General features: G+C 44.3%; 1 protein-coding gene across 1 annotated transcript in view; it reads right to left on the reverse strand.

The window, feature by feature from the left end:
• Positions 1–16,316, reverse strand: part of PAPPA (pappalysin 1) — a 178,398-nt gene that overhangs the window by 109,334 nt on the left and 52,748 nt on the right. Inside the window, exons 4-6 of the mRNA XM_058853889.1 lie at positions 12,923–13,216; positions 8,864–9,056; positions 2,683–2,804 (exon numbers count right to left, since the gene is read on the reverse strand). Of these exons, the coding sequence (XP_058709872.1) occupies positions 2,683–2,804; positions 8,864–9,056; positions 12,923–13,216 (609 nt within the window). The remainder of the gene's footprint in view (positions 1–2,682; positions 2,805–8,863; positions 9,057–12,922; positions 13,217–16,316) is intronic.

Consider the following 16,316-nt stretch of genomic DNA (forward strand, 5'->3'; position numbering starts at 1 on the left):
CAGCCCCTCGTGCAGGGGCCACAACTGGCTGAGAAAGAACCATAAGATGCCTCAGCCTGGGGGTTGGATGCCACCATGCTCAGGAATAATCAGGGAATTAGGAAGGACACTGCCCACAGTAGGATTTTGCATTTTGCACAGCTCCCACATAGCCCAGGCCTGCTGGTGCAGCTGTCTGGGGTAGGAGAGCTCAGGAAAATGAGATCAGACCAACCAGAGCTGCTTCAGAGACATGTGAGGAGTGTGGTTTTCTGCTCAGAAGCCAGATACACAGAACCTTTTCCATAAGTGTCATCTCAGATTTTAAAACAAGTTAATTTTCACCATGCTTGTGCCTCCTTTTGTCTTCATGACATTCAAGCAGTGGAGATTTACACCCATGAACACCTGCAGAAAGTGGATTTAAATCTTGATGGCTTGAGTACTCACAGATAGACAATTAAAGAAGCCAGACAATGATCTAACTGCTATTTGTAAACTCAGACCAAGTGCAAAAAGGCAGAGGGCCTGAATATCAGGGAGTGTGGTAGTGGAGACAGAAAATCATGGAGCAACAAACACCACACACTTGGTGTATCTTCTACCCTAAAGTGGCAACAACAACTCATTAATCCTGAGGACATGATTACCAAACTTCTGTTCCATAGAAATGGCACAAGAGCAACTAAATGAGGCAGATAAGGATCAGACTGCACCCTTCATAGTTAAGAACATGCAGGCACACACGGCAAGAAGAGGAAATTAAATGCAAAATGCTGCTGAGTAATAAATCTTAGAGTAGCTTAGTTTCTCTAGGAATGATGCCTCTGGCAAGATGTGTGAGATCTAGAAGTTTTCAGATCAAAGCTCAGTGGAGAAATTTTGATGGAACTGCATATTTCAATGGAATATGCAGTCCTTTCAAAATAAAAACACTTTGCAAAATTGGGTTTATTTGGCCAAAATTTTATCCTGGAAGAGAAAATGGCAAGAAATTTCTGACACTATTAGAACGTTGTGTTTTGACATTTTTGTGAGAAACCTTTTCACTTTTGCACCTTGAAACACTTTCCATTTTGATATTCAAAGCTGCTTTTGCCCTAGATTCTATACTAAAAGGGTATATTTTCAAATGCCATAATTTAACCAAAGTTCATGAGGAATTATATGAGCTAAACAAAAGGTTTTGGCCAGCCTCAAAAACTTTTTGTTTTTAATTTTCCTTCATGGAGAATTTCAAAAGTTTCAAGTTTTGTTCCAAATGAAAACAGGTTTCAAAGTCTTGTAATCCTTGGCTAAGTGGAAATTCCACCTTCTACCCTGAACTACTACTGCAAGGGATCCAAACTTTTCTAATTCTGTTTACTGGGTGATCCAGCCACCCTCATGCCAGAGCACTGCTTCCCAGGATGGAGCTTCCACCCAAGGGCCAGCTGTGCTCTGAGCTGTGCCCAGCAGCCTTGGATGTCAGAAAACCATGGAATGCTTTGTGTTGGAAGGGACCTTAAAGCTCCACCCCTGCCAGGGGCAGGGACATCTCCCACTATCCCAGGTTGCTCCAAGCCCTGTCCAACCTGGCCTTGGACACTGCCAGGAATGGGGAAGCCACAGCTGCTCTGGGCACCCTGTTCTAAATCTGGGGGGTGATTCAGAGTGAAACACAACCTCTGCTGGGCCCCCACCCTGGGACATGGGTGTGTGGGGCACAGGACAGTGACCACTGTCCCATCAAAGAGCAGGGACACAGCTCACTGCACGTGCTGACCTTAGGGCAAGGGAGAGCTCCTGGGCAGCAGCCCAAATAATATTCCTTGTAGAATGTAAAATGTAGAATGTAGAACTCCCAGGTGCTTCAGTTGCAGGACAAATAAACCCTTAACATAAGGAGGTATTTGTATAATGAGCTTGCAGAATCCAGGGTTGTCCTTGGGGCTCAGTGAGCTCACCTGTGTGCTCAGGGTGAAATGTGGGCCCGGAGTGTGCTGCTCCGGAAGGAACAGCTCCTGAGGGATGCTGAAATAATACTCTGCTCTTTCCAAAGCATGATTTGGGATGACTGACCTTTGCCTGGTACAATCTTAAATATGCTCCACCACATACAGCCAGGGACGTAACGGAAGGGACGTGTGGAGGAGAGTTAATGATGGAGATCTAATGGCACTGCACCACCAGCCCTGCAGACCATTCTCCCTCCAACAGGCTCCAAGAGAATGACTTGCAAAACACCCTGGACAAGAGGGCTTGACGTGGTCACCTGCATTCCTGCTGCAAAGGGCAACCTCCTTCCAGCCTGGCCTCAGCACACTGCTGTTCACCACAAGTGAAGGCAGCACAAATCAGGCCCAAATAAATAACAACTCTTCACTTTTGGAGTAGAGGGAGTAAACAGCTCCCCTGAGGAATTTGTCTGGCAGATGTGAATGGTCAGTATTTCTTGGCACTCTGCTGCTTTGTGAAATTCACGTTCAGCTCCTGGAATTCACTTAATTCATGGGCAGGGGTAGGACTCAGGGGCCAAAACACAGGTATTTGAGGCAGTGGCATTCCTTCAGGGCACCGTGGTCCTCTGCCCACTAGTTCTGTCCACGTTCCATGCAGGTATAATCAATCACTCCCAGATTTTCCCACTGTAAAAATGTCTTTCCCTTTGCTGTGTCCCACCCTCTCTCCCACCACGTGCTTGTCCCCATCCCTGTGACTCACCTTCTGCCTCCCGTGGGCTCCAGTGCCCCGAGGGGTCGCAGGGCATGGGAGAAGAGGCACTGAAGGCGTATTGCACCAGGACTCTTCCTTCTGCACACAGATCACATGCTGATCCCACTTCTCTAGGAGGCCAGGAAAACAGGAAAACACACCAACTTAGTAACAGCTGAATGAGCTGCTTATTCAACTATATTAAAAGCAATAAGACTTAGAATTCAGGTCCACTTAACCCTCTTTTCTCAAGGCACTGACAAAAGTGTTCTCTGATGCTGACCTTCTGTAGATTTAAGTCAAGAGCCTGTGCAAAAAGCATTTTTGAGCCCTCCATCCAACACAAAATGACAGCAACCTGGGAAATCACATTCACCTATTTTATTTATTTATTTTTTTTTTTTTTTCCCTGCACTGGACCAAACCATGACAAAAGAAAACACACATTGCTTTGGGGTTAGAGCAGAGAAATTGGCCTCAGGTGTTTTCAGATCTATTTCTGCTTTCACCATGGATTTATTTATTGCTTGAACTTGTAGTATCTTTAGGATTGTCTTACCATCAAGATTGGCTGAGCAGGGAAACCCCGTTAAACACCAGTTCACAAATAATGAATTGGTTTGGGTTGGAAAGGATTGAAAAGCTCATCTCATCCCACCCCAGTCATGGCAGGGACACCTCCCACTATCCCAGGAGCTCCCAGCCCTGTCCAGCCTGGCCTTGGGCACTGCCAGGGATCCAGGGGCAGCCCCAGCTGCTCTGGGCACCTGTGCCAGGGCCTGCCCACCCTGCCAGGGAACAATTCCTTCCTAACATCTAATCTAAAACTAACCTCAGTTTAAATAGTTTTGCTAATACATTCACAAGATCAGGGTTTAAGCTGATGTAGACTGGAGTAACTCTAACATCCTCCATGAGGTTAAGCTGATTTGTATCAGCTGAGGATGCAATTCACACAGTTCAGCCCTGTGTTCCTTGGGGTCACAAATTTGGAACCCTGTATGACCCAAAGTACATGGTTATTTACCCCAGGAAGCTGCTTACTATTCAGAATTAATTGTTCTGCTTTAAGGAACACTTTCTGCTAAAATGGAAAGTTAAAAATTAATTATCCTAATGATCAAATGCACCTAGGAAAGGACAGAAGTTTTAGGCAAACAATTTGTGTGTAACACAGTGTACTCTCTACACTACTCCAGTAAGAACAGCTTGAGTCAATTATTAAATAATTTATAACAACTATTATAATCAGCTATGCAAATTTTAACCATCGTAACCACCACTGCATGATTTATTTCAGCACTACTTTGAAGAGAGGACTGTGATCCTCAGGCAGAGGCTGTTTGTGATCCTCGGTGTCTGAGCCACCCTGACAGAGACAGTAACTGGCTGAAGTTGTGCAGTGCAGGAAGGGATGCACCTGCTGAAAACACCTGAAAAACACAACATGGCAATGGGGTGGAACACAGGAGAGGGAGGCAAAGGTGGCCTCCTCTTCCTTTCATGGTCTGTAACACTGGTAATGAAAAAATGTGGGCATGTTGTGAGTAACTTCTCTCCGTGTCTCACTTCACCCACCTGCACCACTGGTGTGATGCTGCCACCCTATTTCATTTCTCAGCTGCCTATTTAGCAGAGGTTTAGGTGTCTGACTCAGCCTGCCTGAATAATACGTGCAAACACAAAATTAAAAAAAGAAAATCAAGAAACCTGAATAAATGGACCTGAGAAATCAAAATGTAGAATTATTGTTGTGCAGCTGTCCTTCAGACACTTCCATGAACAGTCAGGATAGAAGTCTCTGCAATAATAATCTTTCAGTTTCTCTACAAAGGGACTCCTGCATTAGCACTTGGTCCTGGATGAGGAGAGGGGTCTGGAAGCCAAGTTTCCACAATTAGGACTGCTTTTTACTCAAATTAGCAGCTATACAATTTCATCACAGGATGCCATGGTGGAAAAAAACCGTAGGCTTATGGACAAACATTTCCTTTTACCAGTGAGGACTTGGAGGTAAGAGAGAAATCACAAGGAGCATCATGTGGGAAAGGCTATGAGCAAACTTTCTCTTTTTACTTTTCCAGTTTGGGAGCCAAACTCAACCCTGATGTAACTCCACTGGCTGAAAGGACTTACACAGGGGATGACTCCTGGGTTAAAGTTTTTGGTCTCCAGACTTTTGCACACAAATCCTATAAAGAGCCATGAATGTCAAACCTAATTATGGAGTTGCATTTACAGGCTTATGAAAACCTAAGCCAGGTCCTTATACCTTATGAAGCCATGGACAACAAGGAAAAAAATGAGCATAAATTGGTTCAAAACCACAATTAATTAGGAATGATAGCCTTATCTGCCACCTTATACATGGTGGCACATGACTGCCCAAAGTGCAGGGTAATGGAAAATCTAGACTTCTCTGTTTTCTAATAAGCCAAGTACTGGGGAAATTCCAGCTCATGAAGTTCAGAGCACAGGAGGAATTCATTCCTACAGCATGATATTTCAGTGAAGTGGGTTCAAAATCTGAAGATTACTAGTGAAAAACAGACCATTTCCTTCGGGGCCAGCACCAGTTCAGTAGGCAACTAAAAACCACTAAAAATCTGTCATTCCTTTGGGTAAAGAGTGCCTGTTTACAGACTAAATTTGAGCTGCTCTACTTGAAATTCAGGGTTGGTCCTCTCCCCTCTAAGGCGCTGAAACTTTCCAGCATGGTTTGACAGAGTGATTATCAGCCCAGCCATCTCTGGGACACCACACTGACCAAAATATTTGCTTGCTAAGAATGAGATAGAATCAGATTCATGGAAATTAATGCTGTCACCTCAATGAAAACTTGGAGAAGCAGATGCATTCAAAGATTTCTGCCCAAATTTGCTGCAGAGCCCCATGACAATAAATGTTCACATCTGCCCACGCATCTCAGACAGGAGGTGCATGAATGGATGCTCAGAGACAGAAGATGAACACATTCAATGGATGAAGTCAGGAAATGAAGAGACTTCTCTTTTTCTTGCTTGTTTTCACTTGTTTCATTTGCTTTATTGTTATTTTATTATTATATGTTATTGTGGGTGCATACAACATTTTTTCATGGTTTTTTGAAAGGGAGGATGGAGAGCGGGAAGGATTCCAATCCTGTGGGCAGGAGCTACAAGAAGAAATGCTGGTTCTTGATATATTTGATTATTAGAGATGTCTGGGAGCTCAACTAGCTGCTGGAGCTTAGGGTCAAAGCATCTTGACAAATTTGCATGCAGGTAAGTGACTCTCTAGTGAGAGGGAAAACACCAATTGAACACCCTGAAGAGGCCAGGAGGGTCTGTCAGGGAGAAGATTTTACTGCTGTGCACAACTCTTGTGTCTACTTTGGCCAAATTGTGAGAACACAGGAGAGCCAGCCCCAAATTTACAGGAACTAGGAGTTAGCATTGCTCTCTGTCCCTAAATCCACGTGAGTAATCACATAATTTGAAGACCCTATGAGGAAATCATCTAATGCACCTATGACAGAATTGCATCTAAGCAGGGAACAGACACACAGTCTTTACTTCCATGCCTCATCTCCCTTCAACCTGTCAGGACCTCCCACAGATCCAGCCAGCCCATTGCTATGTTTTTAAACAGAAGGCTAAATTTTCCCTCCCTGACTTTCATTAAGCAGAGGTCACTGCCTGTGCACAGCTCTGGAGAATAAAAGAGACATAAAAGGAACTTGAGTTAGGCTGAGCACGCCCACAGCAGCATTGTAATTGGGATCAGGAGTGAGCTCTGGGAGTGAAATTCCTCCTCTTCCTCGCTTCCAGCGCTCTGAGCAGGGAAGCTGGACCCAGTTTTCCAGGACCCAGAGTGGAGGTGAGCTGCAGGACCACACCTGATGTGCAACTGGTGCTGGAGCCCCCCGAGCCCCTGCGGTGTTGACGTCAGGTCTTCATTAACAACTGTTTTGCACTGGAGATCTGCTTCTATAGGGCCACAACACTTGCTAGTGTAGCCAGAGCCATTCATCCTTTGAAGGCCCTTTTACACTGTCAAAACAGCAAGGAAGGGGCCTCTGTGCATTAGAAACCAGGCCCAAGGCACTCAGCAGCTGAGTATCAGTCTTCTGTTTTTTACATGAATAGTCCCATTGAAGTGAATGAGTTTATTCATTCAAGTGAGGCAAGTAAAATTTGGGCCAATGGTGTGCACTTTGTGTAAAAATATCTGCAAAGATTTACAGTATTCCCACACACAGATAAGATTATACTTGGCCAATTTTACCTCCTACTTGTCTTGCACAGTGACCCAATTTCACAAATTGATACAGGCATGAGTCTCTGACCGAGCAGCGCTGGACACGGAGGTTCTGGAAGTTCAGCACGTGGGCTTTTCCAAGATTAGTCACTAGAATAATACTATCATCCTTGTTTTGATTAGCAGATCAAAAATTTGGGCATGTTTTAGACAGGATCATTTATATGTTTCAGTGACATTTTTAAATGGTCACGGCAACATTTCTGTATCCGTTAGCAGTGGGAATCTCATTTTAACAAGAAATTGGACTCAAAGTATTTGAGGCTGTCTCTTTAAATCTCTTCAGTAATACTGAGCACACAGATTTGAAAACCCTAAGGACTTTTTTTTTCCTGGAAAATCACTCTTTATTTAACATATGATAACTCTGTTATGAAATTTTAGATTTAGCAGGCTATCCACTGTGTGTTATTTAAGAAGCAAGTAACTAGAGCTTATTAAGAACATATTGATTGAGTTATAAGAAATATGTAATAAAGTCATATTTGGTTACATAACAATTAACTCTGCATCAATGTGTTTTTTAGAGGCAGATGGCATTTATTTAACACACAATAAGCATCTTCTGAAATCTAAATTAAATTGGAGAAACTTAATTTACCTAAAAATGATTATGGGCTGAAAAATTCTGAATTAATTTTCAGAGCTACATGAGTCCTTTTCACAGGTAGGGAATAAAAGGATTCAGTTACAAAACTGTAATTAAAGCAAATACTGTTCAGAGCACAAGACCTCTCTTTATCAATTCCTAACAGGATTTGATTTCCCTCCCCATATTAATCTGCAATAAGGGTGGAAAATCTCATCTGAGCAGAAAATAACAGCTCTCTGCCTAGTGGGATAAAGTGCAAGCTGGCCACTGAAATGGCCACGGTATCCTCGCAGTGCTGGAAGGAGTTTCATCCCTGATGGAAGCAGTGGTTTCAAGGTGCTCTCCCAGCACAAAGCAGCAGTGCTGAGGCAGCTTTTTGGGTGCTAATATGCTTGTAAATTTGGCCTCCTGTGCTCTGCACTGCTGCTGGTCCTGAAGGACACTCCAAGTTTGCTCTCCATAAAACAACAAAGCAAGAGGTGGAGAAGAAATGCAAAGGGGGATGTGAGTTAATGGCAATGCGAGAAGGTCAGTGATTTGGGAAGTTCTCTGCCAGGACTCCCAGAGCTTCTGCAGTGCATCCAAGAGCTGCATAAGAGCATTTAGATGAACTACCCAGCTACTCAGGTCATACTGGGGCAGAATTGCTCTGAATATGGGCTGCAATGAGGTGCAACTGCTGCCCAGAGCCCTACATTTTCCATTATTGATATCACATAGCTGCATGCCTGCCAGACAGGAACACACACCCCCCCATGCAGACCTACAGAACGACATTCACATCATATCCAGGGGTCTGGGGCTTTGACTCTGCCTTGCTCAATTCCCTTCTCACATCTACAGCTCAGGGGAGGAGGGAGCATTTGTCCCTGTCCCCAGACCAGCCACCTCCTTGCCCATGAGCTCTGTGTTGTGAAAACAAGATCCACTTTGTCCTTGCCAAGGGAATGTGCAAGGGGAGGAGGGGGGAACGTGCAGGCACAGCCAAAGCCCACAGGTATTCCTGAGCAGCAATCACAGCAGGAATCACAGGGCCGGAATCTTTGATTGAAAATTCCTCCCATAACATATGGAGAAAGATTTGCCCTTTACATGGCAAATCAATGGCCTTCAACTGAGTGCTACAGGCTGAGAAAGGAAGAGCAGACAACAGATCAATAACCTCCTCAGTATGAACCAATTTAGGAAAGAGCCTTAACCCAGGCTGAGCACAGCACATCACCAAGCTGCTCTCCTGGAGCCTCTGCTTCTCCCCTTCCCATTTTTCCAGCAGGAGAGTACAGAGCAGAGCATGATCACCTTTCAAAGAAGTGGCCATCGATGGGTGGAAACCACTCCAGGGTGACAGAGGCGGAGGTGCGAGCCACAATCTGCGGGGCGATTGCGACGGGAGCCGGTTTCTTGGTGGGCTGCCAGCTCTGGTAGACGAGGTCCAGGTAGCAGTGCATCCTGGCCACCTGGTTGGGCGTGAAGGAGTCGGTGCAATCATCATCTACAATCCAAACAGAAGCCACATCAGCCACGGGGGAGAGGAGGAAAGGGAAGAATTACGACCTGGTGAATGGCAGCTCCTTGGACTGGCCAGGGCTGGGGTCCCACAGCACTCCAGAGTTAATGGTCTGTGAAGGAATTAGCACAGCCATCGCTTGTGGAGGCAGGTGAAAGGAAACAATGGTTAAAAAGGAAGGAAATAAATCAATAAATGTTCCCTCCCCCTGGCTTGGATACACCTGAAGCACCCAGAGATCATCTCTAAATGAGGCAGAGACACGGAGGGGGAGAAACAGGGCAGCACCTTCTGGTCTGGATTTGGGACACCAGTGGAGCTCTGGGTTTAAAAGAATTTCACATTTAAAAGAATATATCTGAGAAAGGATGAAAGGGTAAAGGATGGTGGTGTAAGGAAAAAGCATTGACTGGGATTCATGCAAGCTACAAGCAACAGACTGTCAGATCTCTTAGATTAAAACACCACAGAATTTTAAAGTACATAACTTTTAAAAATTTCTAAGGAGCAAACAAAAATGTTCTAAATATTATCCCAAACACTGATAAAAATGTAATTTTTTGGTGCAAAAAATAACTTTAGTTCTATAAAAACATCTCCTCCATTACCACTATGATTCTAACCCCTTTCTGAACTTTTCACAAACATTTCTTGATATTTCATATTTCTTTTTCATTGAAAATGGAGAAATAACTCTGCTAGATGATTTCCCATAAATATCCATTTCTCATTCCATCTTGTTTTCTTCAAACATGATTTGGCAACAAGAACACATCCAGTGCCCTCTGAACACCATACAGCTTTACAACTACAATGCCCCAGAGAAGAAGAAAATTGCTGTTTCTCTATTGTGCAGATCCCAGAGGGAATAAAAATGTTGTGCAAAGTCACCCAGCAAAGCTGTGCTGAGGAACTCGGTCCTAAGCACTTCAACCATTTTTCTGGTGTTCTTCCCATCAGATGAAAAGCTCTTGAAAACACAGAGTGTTTCTTCACATGTGCCTGCAGAGTTCCCAGCCCAGCAGAGCTGGGTCCCAGCTGGGATCCAAACAACAATGACAGTTCTGCACAGGTCAAGTGCTGCACTTCTCTGGGAAGATGCAGGTCACCGAGGCTGCTTGTGTGTCAGTTCAATATTGTGACAGCGTTAGGAGGTGCTCTGATGTTTGCAAGTCTGTGCCCTGTGGTACTCCAGAGGAACAAGAAAATATGAATTTCTTCTAAAGACAGATGAGTGTTTGCTGGCTAATTTAAAACCTGGCCACATCTTTCCAGAGATGCCGGCAAAAGGAGACAGCTCTGGTTGGGATCCTGCTCAGACTGCAGCCCTCCCACAGGAGGGACACACCAGCTCACGTGTTTTCCTGTTCCACTGAGCAGTGACCCTCCTCTGATCCAACATGCACAGCAGATAGACAGACACCACCCGCTTGATAATATCTACACATCCCTGTGGGTATGCAAAAAGCTGCTTTAATGTGACATCTCTGGATTTCCTCAATAATTATCGATGGTCTACCCCTGAGCACACGGTAAAAGCCGTAAATATTCTTCACGGAAGCACAGAAGGAGACAAAGGCCCTTAATAGCCATCATAAAAGAACAATAAAATATATATAGGACAAAGCAGTGGGACAATGGCACAGGAGAAAGATGACCTGCATTCTCAATCTGTTTAAACATCAGCACAGGCTGTGTCCAGGGGGAGGGGAAGGGAGGAGAGGCGAGGGAGAAAGGTGTTCCACTCAATATCAAGAAAGGTTCAAGATCCTCAAACAAATAGTTAGAGAAATTCTATACTTTGATATACTTTTGATGATTACCCCAACAGAATTCAGAGGAAGAATTCATAATGATTTCATGAAAAGTCACCTAAAAGACTAGCTTATCTTTTATTTGGGAACACCACAGCTATTTGGACTTGTAAAAATAATTTACAGGTCGTATTTCTCACACTGCCTAATCTTTTGGCCATTGCAACTTGTTATTCCAGGAAAAATAAAAATTATCAGTCAAAGTGAGTGCTTTGCTCAGGGCTGGGGGTAACTGGACAGATGGATGGGACAGGAACAGACAGACAAATACAATATGATCAAGCTGTACACGAGCAGCAAAACAGAAATGAAAGACAGGCAATTCCTAGAACTGCATGACCTCAACCTACACGTTTCAAAGGTATTTTGACAGCAATTTGATATCCTGATATATTTTACTCCACTGGCAACAACAGAAAAACAAACAGATTCATGCTTGAGCTCTAGAGATATCTATCATGTCACTTCACTTAATTTTTCAAGGGAAAAAAAAAAAAGAGGTTTCAGCTCAGAACACCAGCACACATGTAGCTCCCAGGAGCAGATGGGTATCTCTGTGGTCTGCCTCTGCCTCAGCTCCCGAGTCAGCTGCCAAGGCAAGTTCTCTTTGGAAGAAAAGAGCTCAGAGTTTTGAAACAAGCACGTTCCACCCCTCGCCACATCCACCTGAGCAGATTTGGTGGGGGGATTTTATCATCTGGAGTGGCCCTGTCTTGTCTGAGGGATGTCACCATGAGGCTGGAGTGGGTGCTCAGGCTCCCTGCCCGACCACAGGCACCACAGCACACAGCACACCCAGGAGCTGACTTGGTGTGTTTGTCCCTGAAAACACCCTCTAAACAAACAGAAAAAATAGAGGGAAAATTCGGCATTGCTTTTAGCTGGTGCCACAAAGGGCATAAAAGCATTTTGGTTATAAATCATTTCAATCCATGCCCCAGATGACATTAAACACTTTGCTTCTCTACAGTTTTATTACAGAATAAGCACTCCTGTGACCTTTTGAGTGGGAAATCTGTGGTTTTGCCTGGAGTATAAAGGTGCCCTTCAGTGTCTGTAAGTATATTGGTTGCCTTTAAAATGTTGTTGATGCTGTCAGCTCATTGTCATAGACTGTCACTGCAGAGAGACCCTGCAGCCCAAAATATGGGGAAATATAAGTCAAGGTATCCCCTGTTCCTTCTGAGAAATAACAGAGGAGCTTCCAGCTCCCCTTGGGCTTCCAGAGTGCATCAAGGACCCCACTCCAGCCTCATCCAATGGGTCACAGGAGCAAATTCCCTCTTTGGGATATGCTCTTTTGGGAGGAATGCCAGAACCTGGCACACCTGGGCAGCAGAGCTGTGCCTGCAGAGCTGTAATCAGCTTTTGCTTTGTGGGGTGGTTTCACCCCACTGATATGGAGCCTCTGTTGTTGCACTCCCAGTACAAACCAGCACAGTGCTCTGGTAGTCCTTGACCAGGCAGAATCCCACTATTCACATTCTAAAGCTGGAACTGGGATGTGTGTAATTCCAAATCAAACCTGAACATGGCATTTCAACAGACACCTGGAGGCACGAGCGGTGCCTCATTAGCTGTCCACTTGTCACAGGGTTATCCGACAGCCTTGATGATATCAATATTCATCTGACATTCTATATCTCCTTGGGAGAGCATAAACAATCTCTGGATTTGAGTTTGTCAAAGACCTCATAGATCAGGCATCCAGATCTCAGAAAAATAGGGTGTCAGGTTTGCTGTAGAGCCTTTGGAAGCTGTTTTCTTAATGCTTATCTCATTTCTTCCATCCCTCAAACCTTCTGCCTGGTCTTCTCATGAAACTCTGCAAATTTGGGGAAAACTGGGATAAAAGAAAATGAGAACTAGAAGGGATTCTAGGGGCTATCAAGCCTGATCTCTCATCAAGCCCGGTCCTAGACCTTTATCAGCATAAAGCCCCACACGACATGGGACTGAGAAATCAGGGGTAAAACTGCAATTCCTTGTTCCTGCCCAGCCACAAACCCCCCCAGCAAGCCGAGCAAAGCCCAGTACCTGCATAACTCATGAAGTTACTGAAGGGGGTGTTCAGGAAACTGTGGAAACCACAAGTGTCATTGCCAGGCCCAGGGTCCCCACACAGCTTGTGCTTGGGAGCAGGGTTGGTGTCACTGCACAGGTCCCCAGTCTCGAAGGAGGGCTCAGTTTCCATGCACGGGTCGCTGCAGGACAGGATCTCGGAGATGCCCCTGAAGACGTGGTAGAGCCCCAGGCTGTGCCCAATTTCGTGGATCATGGTGTGTGTGTGGCCAGGGATTCCGTAGAAGGAGGGATTCAGCACGATGCCACCTGCAAGGGGAGAGAGAATGGCTGCTGGGTTTGCCTTGTGTTCCTCAGGACAGCAGGAGAAAGGGAAAATAACACCTAACACCTTCCTAAGGGCAGCTCCTCTGGCAGCCCCTTGGATGCTCTGCAGCACAGACAGTTTTCTGCAGAACCAGACACATTTCCTGCCCAGTGGACATTCATCTCACCCTTCATCTGGGGCTCTAAGGAGGAGGAACTGTGGGACAAAGCTCAACAAACCAATAACACTGCAACAATCAGTCTTTCAACTGAATAAACTCAATTTAGGGTTTTTTTTTGTTAACTTAGAGGAAAATCCTGCATGAAATTACTTCCTACTATGCAATTTTAGATAATTTCATGTGCTTAAAGAGTGTGACTCTGCCTAGATAGGTGTAAGCAACCTATTTGACACCAAGAGTCAAACAGAACACACCTGGAACATTCTGTGTATAATATTCCACAGGGTAAAGACGTGAGAAAAGCCTATTAACTTCTGAAACACCCTGAGAATTGCAGAAGACTGCACCAATACTTGCAAATTAAGAGCTGGGCAGAGCAAAGTGAGCACAACCAAGGCTGAAGCAGTTTTTTCAGGGTGTCGTGGAGGCATCTTTGGAGTAGCTGTTAGAAACACACGGTTCATGTACTCAGACTAGCCTGGCTTGATCTGAACTGCACAGTCCACTGATGAATATGCATTAAGTCTGAAGTGTTAAAAAAAATATGAAATCCTGGAATGTGATAACCCTAAAAGAGCTACGTGGTTATTAAATGTTTGCAAAGAAAACTAACAGTGTTTTCTGTTGTATGAATTAAGGGATGTGCAAATAAACAAATGGCAAATTAGTGAGGATTTGCAGTACATTGAATTAATCATATGAACTATATTTTTAGCTTGGTTTTATGCACCTTTGTAGTTAAGATATGCTTGATATTTTCATTATTTAGCTTGTTGATCTCAACTTTTCCAAGCTTTTTATGTAAAACTCTTTTTGTGTCCTGCCTATCATGAGAAGAGGAGACTGCTTTGTAAAAGTTAGAGTGGGAATATAAATCTTGGACATGGTACTCTAATAATTTAGTGACAATGAGGAGGATAAAGGTTTTGGCAGGAAGAATTTTATCAGTGGCTGTAGCACAGGGAAGATGAGATCACTGGGTTCTGATGCACCATAGACCCTTCATCCTCATCTGCCTGGAGACTTGGTTGTAAAAAGCCATGAAATTAGAGGGAAACAAGACCATGAAGTTCTTAAGAAGTCCTCTAAATTCCACTCTCAAACAACACAGAACCAATTAGGTTTATACCATCCCTCACACACTCTGGCCTGTTGCCTCTTCACAACCCCTGATGACATGACTGCCCCAGCAATCAATGTCAGCACTCAGCATCCCTACGGCTGCAAGGATTTAACTCACATCTAATCTGAATTGATTTTCTGGCAATTGAAGTTCATGACTTCAAGTCCTTCCTCACACGGATAAGGAGAACAGAAGATTCTCCTCCCCTTTCATCATCTTTTATGAGATTGTCATCATCCCCACTTCAGGCTCTTTCCCTTCAGTCTGAATCACTGTAATCCCTCCAGCCTTTCCTTGGAGCTGAACCCTTTTTCCTAGACCTCCCTGACTGTGGCTCTTTGATTTTCCCCATTACCTCACGTTTCCCTGTAAGAACAGTGTCCAAAACACAACATGCAGCACTTCAGCTGAAACTGTGTCAGTGCTGAAGGGAGAGGAAGGAGCACTTTGGATGTCCTGAAGGGACATGTGTGCAAAATAGCAGGAGAGAAAAGATCCTCCCTGTGAGCAGGGGCACATGTGACAATGTGCACAGGGTGGAGAGGAGCCCCATGGGCATGCACAAATACATAAAAACTAATTAAAAAAAGGAGAACAGACAATTTAAATACACACACAGAAGAGTGAATAAAGTCTGCCACACTGCACATCTTGTCTACACCACACGTAGCATCTGCACCTCCTTTTCACAGCACTGAACTCTTCCTCACACCAGCTCTCCACATTCCCAATTAATTATATACAGACCTACCAGCATGCAGCTCCACAATAAACCCATGATTCCTCTCTCCCCCTCTATATAACACAAGTTCTGATTCCTCTGGTGCTTGATCTCTACCCAGGTGGAGACATTTATACCCAGAGCATACCCTGACATATATTTGGGGGCTCTCTATCCCAAAAATAATTCCAGTGTTTGCTTCCCAGTGGCAGGAATATTGGTGAAATTCCTGCAGGATGTGCCTTCAGTAGAGGCTGGTTAAATTGTTCTGGCATTGGAGAACCCTGAGGCAGCTGGAGAGGGAGATTTTATTTTTGCCTTTGTTGAAAATTTATATTTTTTATAGCTGTCAAGAATCTAAATCAATTGCAGTTTTACAGAAAAGATAAACTCCCTCACCCAGACAATCTCTATCCCAGCCTTTAGATCTGCACCACAGGACATATTTCATATTTTTTATTAAGTACATATTGGATTTATAGAAGAGAGTAAAAAAGATTAAAGATGAATTCTTACAAACCAAGCACAGGTCTGGGAGGGCTATTATGACAGGAAATTATGAGCATTATTTATTTATTTTTGACTGGGTTTTTTTGGTTGTTTTTTTTTTTTTTTTTTCCCCTGGCAAGTCAAATTTAAATCTGTTGTCCAATGTCTATTTTTTTCTTGCAAGATCTTTTTTTTGTCAATGAACTCTGTCAATGCTCCGTAGGAGCTGAATTTAAATTGTTTTTCTCAGGCATGATGCTGACAATTAGCTTAACGAAGTGACAGAAGAACTCATCAGGGCTTTGGGTGAGCCCCAGCCCTCTTGCAGAAGGTTCTCTCCCCTTGTTCTCTGCTCCCTCCCATGGCAACACCAAGGGAAGCTGTGGAAATCCTGATTTAGGGAAGGAGCAGCTGTATTGCAGCCATATCCCATTCAGCCACTGCTTGACAGAATCACTGAACCTGCTGGCTTGGGAAGGGACACACGAGAATCATCCACTCCAGCTCTTCAGGAATGGCCCACACAGGGACCAAACCCACAGCCAGCAATCCACGCTGGTTGTCATCCCAAAGTGACAGAAACCCCAT

Source organism: Poecile atricapillus, chromosome 20 (genome assembly GCF_030490865.1).
Source record: "Poecile atricapillus isolate bPoeAtr1 chromosome 20, bPoeAtr1.hap1, whole genome shotgun sequence".
NCBI lineage: Eukaryota > Metazoa > Chordata > Aves > Passeriformes > Paridae > Poecile > Poecile atricapillus.